The sequence below is a fragment of the Cupressus sempervirens genome, chromosome 4 (genome assembly GCF_028749045.1).
Source record: "Cupressus sempervirens isolate cs-2001-9-10 chromosome 4, ASM2874904v1, whole genome shotgun sequence".
Taxonomy (NCBI): domain Eukaryota; kingdom Viridiplantae; phylum Streptophyta; class Pinopsida; order Cupressales; family Cupressaceae; genus Cupressus; species Cupressus sempervirens.
The window spans coordinates 309228797-309239294 of NC_143121.1; the positions used below are offsets into that span (position 1 = coordinate 309228797).

At 31.5% G+C, this 10498-nt stretch overlaps 1 protein-coding gene across 1 annotated transcript; it reads left to right on the forward strand.

The window, feature by feature from the left end:
- The first annotated feature begins 7499 nt into the window (after positions 1–7499).
- Positions 7500–9304, forward strand: LOC149561247 (putative cysteine protease RD21B). Its single transcript, XM_089827786.1, has 4 exons — positions 7500–7956; positions 8055–8284; positions 8692–8832; positions 8945–9304. Exons 1-4 carry the CDS (start codon positions 7500–7502, stop codon positions 9302–9304), a joined length of 1188 nt encoding a protein of 395 aa, XP_089683912.1.
- The last annotated feature ends 1194 nt before the right edge of the window (positions 9305–10498 follow it).

Below are 10498 nucleotides of genomic sequence, written 5' to 3' on the forward strand. Positions count from 1 at the left end.
TTAGGTTTAAGCTTGTAGTTTCTAGTTTGGTTTAGTTCTAGGTTTATGGTAGATTTTTATTTATAATTACACTTAATATTTAATTTGGTTAAGTATTTAATTGGACTTTTTAAGATTAGGCAAATTTAATGTATTATTTAGTTAGGTTTAAGCTTGTAGTTTCTAGTTTGGTTTAGTGCTAGGTTTATGGTAGATTTTAATTTATAATTACCCTTAATATTTAATTTGGTTAATTATTTAATTGGACTTGGGAATAGGATTAACATTGGTCTATTGTTAGATGTTCAAGGACAAGAACTAAAAAATACTATATTTTTTAATATAGATAAACTAATAGCATTTACACTCTTGCCCAATGTAATATTTGTATAATCCATTTGAGTTCAAAATCAAACAATATCTTTAATGCACATAATAAAAATAAGATAACTAGCACTTGCATCCTAAGGTGCAATGTGTGCATTGATAGTAACATATCTTGTATACTTTCTTAAATGTGACAAGAAGGGAGATACTTTTTTTGTTGTAACCGAATGTTGTATTGATTGTATAGAAATCTATCAAGAATTTGTTCTAAATATGAGGCATATTTCTTTCAAAAATTATATAATATAATGTATTGGATAAAAATGCTAAAGTAAGAGTCCTCCCCCTATTTCATTTTAATTTTTTTATTCCATCTACATACATCCATACAAGTACATATTGGGTTCTCTAAAATCAATAAGATTAGCAAACCCTCATTGGTAATAAGATTAGCAAACCCTCATGGATTTTGGTGAAGACAAATTCTGAAGTTGACAGAGAATGAGTGGAAAATCTTTATAAAGGATAGAAGAATCATACCTTGTGCTCAACATGGAGCATATTCTATCCTAGAAATCCATAATTTCCCTTCCATAGACATACTTTGAATCCTTTTCTTGACCATTGACATGCAAAAGGTGCCCAAAGAAATTACAATGGATCACACCGTACAAGAGATGAGTATGTAGGGGATGTTTGAGACCCGATCATGGCAATTGGGGTAGACCCTTATTCCAACCATCAATGTTGATGGTTCTACTTGTGAAGGACAAGTATTGGCCAATGAAGGTGTGTTTGGGAGTGTTGGAAACCACAAATATATATTTGTTGTGATATCAAAGACTTAGGACCAATAAACCATGATGTTCATATTGCTTTATGTTGATTATTTAAGTCATATTAGTTATCTCAAAGCCTATAAACTGAGTATGCATCCTTGGGTGTTAAAAGACCAGAGTGTGTGACCATTGTCTTTGTATGTTGAAACTATTGTGTATATACACCTACCTTTGCATCAAGAAGGCATATTGTATATGTACACCTACTATTGTGTATATACTAAAGAGGAGAAGAAAGATAAAGAAAAAATCCATAAGATTTATAGTTTGACTATAAATCAAGTGTATATTAGTAGCAACGTGATATTAGCTAAAAGCCATCTCCATAAAAGAAACATGAGACTAATGACTAGATGGATTGCAAACTAAAATAAAGATTCCCATGAATCTAATTTTGATTTGATGACTATCTATTGGAGACACGAGTTGAGAAGGACCTTCTACATTTGAACGAAGAGGCATCTTCATGCCCCTACATAATCATAGTCTTGTCAAGGGAAAATTTACTCAATAGAATTTCCAACACGCCTCTTATACTGATGTTGTACTCCAAGAGCATAGGATTGCATTTTTTTTGGCTCGTCCCCTCATTCTTCTCACCATTCTCCTGCAATGCACATAATTTAGTCAAATTCTTCTATTCTCCCTGCTAAATGATGATTGCATATGTCACTTCTCATGCCCTACCTACGCCAACTTGTTTGTCATGGCTCGCCCATAATCAATCTTTAAGGAATCTGGATGCTTAGTAGTCTTGTGTTGAATCGAAATGCTCATGAAGGGAATGTATATAAATAACATTCCAAATTCAGTTCAAAAAGAGATGCAATTGCCATGGAGGAGGAATTCCTATGCTCGAAAAAGGCATATCTAACACATTATAAAAAAATTTCTGACATTTCAATTTGCTAAATATAGACATCACAGGTAAATCCAGCATTCAAGATTCAGACATCTGAGGCCAAAATCAGACAATGGGTGGGAGATTGTTTCCAACCACAAAAGTCAGACTCTATTAAAAACCTGTGGCCATCCCTCTTCTTCTTTTTTTTTTATTAGGCTCCATGTATCAAGGTCATTCTCCTAAATGTCTCCACACCTAATCATCATGTGTCCATGCATGTTGTACACACATGCTTATCTAAAACTATTAGTGAAATAAGATTTGAACTTGTAATGGCACTTATGAAATTTTATGTGTTTTCCAAGTTATTAGATGAATGAATATGTGTGTGTGTGTGTGTGTTTGTGTGTGTGTGTGTGTGTGTGTGTGTGTGAAATAAAGAGGCATGTCTCTTGAAGAGACATGTCTCTTTAACATATTGGCTTACATTAGTTATAGTTATAACACAAGTAATATACACTCAATATATTATAATTGTTATAAAACTATATATATATATATATATATATATATATATATCACTCTTAATATAAGTTAATTATTTCATATATAATATTTGTCATATATTATATATCTCAAATATATAATATAATTTATCTAACAAAATTATAACATTAACACTCCCTCTTAATGAAGAAGGATAAAACACATAGATATTACACCATAGATAATATTTCAAAAATAATACATATAGGAAATCTTTGATTAGAAGATTTCTAGAATATGATATCATGTAAGTATTGGCCTATCAAAATATCAACATATGATATTCACCAATTACTATTTGATATAATATTTGGTAACATGAGCATTGGCCTATTAGAATATCAATCAAATGATATCCACCAAATACTCCAAGTAATGGTCTATCAGAACATCAATTAAATGATATCCACCAAGTACTCAATGTGGTAATGGCCTATCAGAATATCAAGGCAAGATATACACCAATTACCAAAAATATATCTATACAAGCAATTTGTAGATACTCAAATTAATGATATCAACCACCTAGTTGTTGATTTATAAGATAAAGCCTTTACATGAAACAATTTCACAAAAATGAATCATGCTACAAGTTATTGTAAGGACATCACTTTACAACAACTTCCCCTAATACAAGTGATAATCATTTAGAAGTCATCACTTCTTCATGATGTACACAGGGGATAGGGCCATACACACATGAAAAAATTCACATGAAGTTACCATTGATAGTATCATGTGGTGTTGTCATGACATCCACCAATCATATCAGAGAATAAGGTTTTCACCTCAAACTTCTCGCTCTTAATCTATTGATATTTTCTATCCAAGGTTGCTTTTGATGGAAGGTAAGACTCCCTCTAAAACTGATATCAACCTTTTGACCTCCCCGTAGAAGGTTGTCTCTAATGTGGTGTTAAACTCCCTATGAATCAATTTGATCAAGCTCATCAAAGATTTTACTGAAGTATATCATCTATTTTCTGCCCACTCTCTTTCTCCACGGCTACCTCTAATGAATTGTTAGACTCCCTCTCATAATCTCAATCATCAAGGATATTTGCTTCAAGAGCCTCACATTATCCAACATAATCTTCATAGCTTCTTTGGAGCTACTATCATAAGATTGAGTTTGTACAATATTTGATAGCATGCCTAATGTTCCAATCTTCTTTCCTGCAAGGACATCCTCAGAGAAAAAGAAAAAGGTTAAGGTAAATGACTCTTTATAGCAATATAGAAGTACAAATAAGAGAGAAACTACAATGAGTAGATAAGTGTAATACTGAAGGATAATAAATACATATCTATGCATCCTTGATACATGAAGGTCCATATCTAAAAATGTCTTCTTAGATTATTTTAGAGACATCTCCTCTTTTGAATCAGCTCCTCACTAAGGATGGTTCAAGTGGGAATGAAATATTGTTTATTATTTCTCCCCCACAATGTAAAATTCCCACTTTTATATCATCAAATAATTGTGTATCACATTAAATATGGCACACTTAAGCTGCTCCAATGAAGGTCTGACCACCTTACAATAAGATTGAAGTAATAATTTTTATGAATCAGGCAATAGTCATAAATCTCTCGAAATCCAATAATCCATGCAGAGATCCAAATTAGTAAGTCTTAATAGATCACCAAATCATATTGATACAACCAAAACCTAACACTTAGTAGACTCTTTAAATCACCAAAATAAGATGAACACTGCCATAATGGTTGCAACAATTTATGGAGCAATAATAATGAACCAGACCGGCAATGTCTCCATAGTCAAATCAAGATACTATTCATGCAATACATTGTAGGTACATGATAATTCTCCAAGGTTGATGAAAGTGTCTTTATATTTCCACAATAGAAGCTACGGATTAAAAAGTTATAACTGAGTGAGTTATTGTATATATTGACTTTACACCTCCTGTCTTTAATTCCCCTCACTTATTAGGTCTCAACGTCTGTGATATAATTTCTTCCTATTGTCTACAATAGAATCTAAATCTGCAACTTGAAGGCAATAGTTATAGCATCTTATTGCCCAGCACGAGGCTAATGTTGTTGGAGTCATTTCGCACTCACGTCTATGCATTATTAGACTCTGGCATTTTATTTATTTAGGATAGGCTTGTATTGTTGCTCGCACACAGAGCAACCTTCGTAACTCAATGATGTTGCTGCTGATAATGAGCTCTCATTAAGGCTTCACCCTTCTCATAAGCAAGAAGCACTTCTCCTCCACCTTCCTTATGTTCACGTGGCAAAGGATATATCATTTCATTCTGAAGAAATGAACTTCATAATTACTTTCCACCATTCTGGATTTAATATTCACAAAGATAATACTCACAATTATTAAAATCATCAGGAATATATAAATCACTTTCTTAATATAATCTCCCTTTCCCTATCCAAATATGGAACAGATATGAGAAATAAAGGAACCATATGATATGTTGAGTGATGGTTTGATTGATCGATTCATTTTCTGCACCTCCCTGTTTATTCAATCCTTAATCTGCATTTACTATCACCACTTCCATAGAGAAGAGGCAATCTAATACCCAATAGCATACTCTTTCCAATGAAGTATGCATTTCATTTATTATTCAAAACCACTTGTTGTAGCAAAAAAAAAGATTTCCAATATTAATCCATTAAACATGAATTCTAAATATAGAATTGGCTAAAATCTAATCTGCCACCATGTTGTATCATTCTAGTGGCCTTGGGCTGTCGACAGTCAGAGGCTTGTGTATTATTTTCACATTTTAATAACCTTCGCTCTGTAATATCAGATTCAAATCCTACTCTATCTAGGAATGAAAGCTTCCAAATATTAATTTGCCTGCAATTATATCGTCCAAGGGTGAAGTGTAAGTGGATGTGCTAAGAGACTGAGTTTTGGAGGACAAGAGGTTTGAATCAACCAGTTATAGAGAGCGATTTATTTGCAGATCGCAGGGATTGCCCAAAGTTGTAGATTGACCATTATCCTTGTTGTTGGAAGTTGTTCCAACCCTTTAGAGGCCCAAAACTTCTAGGAATATCAGTGAGTGATTATGAGGTAGTTTGCAGATGTACTAAGTACTGTCTTATAAGTATATTGTCTCCACCTTTCCATTCTCATCTTTCACATCACCTTAACATATTTTCCTCTATCCTCTTTGATTATCATTGAAATTTATTTCTGTGATTTTCAGCCAGTGTAAGAGTCACTAATTGTCTATGTCTCAGTTTATATGTTTATTCTATCACCCCCGTCTAAGAGGTTGCATATAGTTACCATATTTTTTTTATTAAACTGACATAGAAAATACTCTGCCACTAATATATTTGTCTACAGGAGATTTCTGAAGGGTGCTCTTCCAATCATGAAGATTCTAAAATACAATCATTTAAGGAGCTCCATACCTTGCATCTCTGTATTTTCTCTTTATCACCATGTAATCTGTATTATCTCTTTATCCATAATGCATTCTTCTCAATGTATATTTAATAATCATGATAAGTTGAAGAAACTTGTCTTTCATTAAAGAGAAGGTACAGGAAATGAACGCTGCTCTGATACCATGTTAGTGAAATAAGATTTGAACTTGTAATAGCACTTATGAAATTTTATGTGTTTTCCAAGTTATTAGATGAATGAATATATATGTGAAATAAAGAGGCATGTCTCTTTAACATATTGACTTACATTAGTTATAGTTATAACACAAGTAATATACTCTCAATATATTATAATTGTTATAAAACTATATATATATATATATATATATATATATATATATATATATATATATATATATATCACTCTTAATATAAGTTAATTATTTCATATATAATATTTTTCATATATTATATATCTCAAATATATAATATAATTTATCCGACAGAATTATAACATTAACAAAAACTACTTCCCCACTAAAATTCCAACATTACCAATGCTATCAGATGCTTCCTAAAACTAACATACCTGAATCCAAACTAACATCAACTAACTCAAAATGATAGGCCATGTTACAAAGTAAAATCACCATCTAAACTATGTAAACCGCCCACGGCTTGGCACACATCAAATTAGTCTATTTATGGCAAACAACTGACAGTTTTCAGATGTTAGACAATTTTCAGGCCATTGTGTGCCATAATAAAAAAGCCTATAGGCTTAATTAAAAAAAATTTAAAGTAGCACTTTAAGTTTGTGTCAAGTTATATGATATTTTCCTTCTTTCAATAATTTAATAAAGTTAAATAATATTCTCCTCCTCCTTTACTTTTATGAAATAAATACATTTGTACTTTATTGTAGCACAATAATTAAAAAGCGCATTTCTTTGTACTAAAACTTTAATTTAATGGTATATAATAAAATAAAATATGATAATAAAAAATTTAAAAACATTTTTAAATATTTTTAAATTTCTAAATGTTAAAATATATATATTGTTCTTAAAATGTTATAACAATTTCTCTAATTTTAAAGATTTTTCTTACTAAAATTAGAAATAAAAAACTTTCTAATTTTGTTATAAAGTAATTTTAAATTTTTAAAATTAGAAACAATTATCACATTTGTTTTGATAAAGAAATTAGATATTTTTTACCATTTAGAAATAATTAGAAACAACTATTACATAGTATTTTTAAATAAGATAGACATTTTGAAACTTTATAAGTATGTTCTAATTGTAATTTGGAAACTGAAACTTATATATTAGTTTTAAACTTTGATAAAAAATTTTAAATGTGCTAAATATAAATATTTTGAGACAGAAATTTATTGTTTCTTTTTCAAAATTTAGAAACGTTAATCACATTCTTTTAAAAACAGCACACTTCAGATATGTAATTGACATGGTTCGCCACCTATAAATACAAAGCCCGTTCAACTTGTTTACAAACGCAATATGCATTCTTATTTTCTTCATCATCCAAAATCTCTGCTTTCATCAATGGGAAATTTGATAATATTTACACTATTACTATTACTTGTGCTCTATATTGGGAGATGTTCATGCTACAGTGGCATAGGTTACGACACACAAGATCTGGTTTCAAATGAGACACTTGTTCAGATTTATGAACGGTGGCAGTCGGAGCATGGGAAGATCTACAATGGGCTAGCTGAAAAAGATACCAGATTCCACATATTCAAAAACGATTTGCTTTACATTGACGCGCAGAATCGAAAAAACAATTCTTTTTTGCTTGGCCTCAATCAGTTTGCTGACCTGACTCACGATGAGTTTAAAGGCATGTATTTGGGTACTGTTTTTCGTTCTTCAAAACACCATTTGAAAACCTCTCGGAGCAATCAATATCATTACAGAAATGGCGATCAATTACCTGAATCAGTAGACTGGAGGAATAATGGTGCTGTAACCGACGTTAAAAACCAGGGACATTCTGGTAAACTTGGTTTTATATTATTTAAGTTTTCTTTTATCAATTTCGTGTTTTCATAGGAAAGCTCATACTGATGACTTACGTTTTTCTATGTTTCATAGGAAGTTGTTGGGCTTTCTCCACAGTTGCAGCTGTTGGAGTTAATCAGATTGCGACGGGGATTATAATATCTTTGTCTGAACAAGAGCTTGTAGACTGTGATACTTCACTCAACCCCGGGTGCAATGGTGGATTCATGGATTCATTTCAATTTATTGTGGACAATGGTGGTATTGACAGTGAGGCAGATTATCCTTACAAGGCTCTAGATGGTGCCTGTAGCATGAAACAGGTATACTTAGTTACCATTTTCTTATATTTAATGTTTCAGTTTGAGATTTTATTTTCTTCAAATTTATCTTCATTTCCATAGTTTGGGATTTTCTTAACGCGGAACTAAACAACCATTTGGAAATCAATGACTGAATTGTTATTATTTTCCGCTTATGCTTTAGAACCAAAAGCAAGCCTTTGTGGCTTATGTCATAACAATAAATTGCTAAGTTTCTTTTAAAGTTAGGGTTAAGCATCTTTTCCAATGTCATATTTGAACCATTTCTCTATTTTGGAGAGGTTTGGAGTTATTCTGGCTATCATCTCAGGGTCTTACAACTAACCATGGAGTTTCCACAAACATCTCAGTTTTGAGAATTATGTTTGCTAAATATATGCTTTCAATTTATATGGGATGAGTTGCAGAGGAATTCCCATGTAGTAACAATCGATGGCTATGAAGGTGTACCTACAAATGATGAAAAGTCACTACAGAAGGCTGCAGCACACCAACCGATCAGTGTGGCTATTGAAGCTGGAGAGAGAGACTTCCAATTTTACAAATCTGTATGTTTTCTTTTCCTTCGATTTGAAGCAATGTTTATTATCATAAAATTTTATATGTTCTTATGTTGAGTTGGATTATAGACAGGTATATAACCGGATTTTATTGACACAGGGTGTGTTCGATGGTAGTTGTGGAACAAATCTGGATCATGGTGTCACATTAGTGGGTTATGGGTCAGCTGATAAGGACTATTGGATTATAAAGAATTCATGGGGTCCAGGATGGGGTGAAAATGGATATATCAGGATTGAAAGAAATATACAATACTCATACGGAAAATGTGGGATTGCTATACAACCATTATATCCAATAAAAAATGGACTGAATCCTCCTTCACCCAGCCCTAATCCTCCAGCTCCAGTTCAATCTGCAATAAAGTTTAATGCTTATTTTTCATGTCCAGCTGGTAGCACATACTGTTGTGCTCATAGATTTTATACATTATGCATTCAGTGGGCCTGTTATCCTTAAGAATTTCAAATTTGTAATTTGAATACAAGGAACTGTCTTAAGGTATGACATCCTTCAACTGTTCCTTGAATGGTCTCCCATTTTTTGTTTTGAAGTTTATTTGATTACACACATTTTTAAGATAAATTTAGGATTTGTTTTTTCAAGCATTTGTAAATTCTCTTAAGAAATCTAATAGTTATTCATTTATGTTTGCAGAGTTGGAATGATCGATTTGGAGAAACAATGGTCAACCGTACTCAAGCAAAGTTTCAGTCATTTTAGAGCCTTTTACACTAGCATGCTCTTTACCAAAACCTCAAACACAATCTTACTGATCATCAAACATATGTTTACCCTGAAAATCAATGATATTTAACAAGTGGCATTTCTATCGGCATGGCAATTTTGGGAGGATGGCTTTGAAGGCGCGAAATAGTTTTGTCTAAATGAAGAACTTTGTACTTTGATAAGCTTTTAGTTTTGTCTAAATGAAGAACTTTGTACTTTGAAAAGCTTTTGAATTCAGCTTAATAAGTAGGGCAATGTTTCTAGATATAATCATGTATGGGAGTCATAAATATTTGATTACTATTAGTTTTATTGGTTGCAAAAAAGGCCATGAAAATGGATAAGTGGGAATTCTTATGGTGTTATTTCTCTTATATAATTTATAAATTTAAAGGGCTTTTGGTATTCTCTTTTTAAATATAGATCTTATAATTATTAAAAGAGTAAAATATGTTCAATTAGATCTTTATCCATACCATGTTAATATAAAATAATTAACCAAAATGATAGATCCTTTAGAAGCCTTGAATACATTTACATTTACATTTAAATAAAATAACAAGCCTAAATGAGGGATCCTCTAGGGGCCTTGTTTTGTTTAAATTTAATAGATTTTCATTTCTTCATCACCACTTTGTAATCTATGTATTAGATAGTTGTTATACTTATTTTTTGTCCATAAGAATATATATATATATAGTCATTATGTTTTGGTGAAAGTTATAACAAATCATTTACCCAGAACTATAATAATTTATTGATATTCTATTATTGCATTATTTCATTGATATATCTTTCCTAATTCATCAAAGTCTTTGATCAAAAGTTATGCCTCCTAGAAGTTGGACTACCTATTTTAGAATCTTCTAATTCTGCCCAAACTTCTAATTTGAAGTCTAGAGCCTTATATTTTTGAAGTGGTCA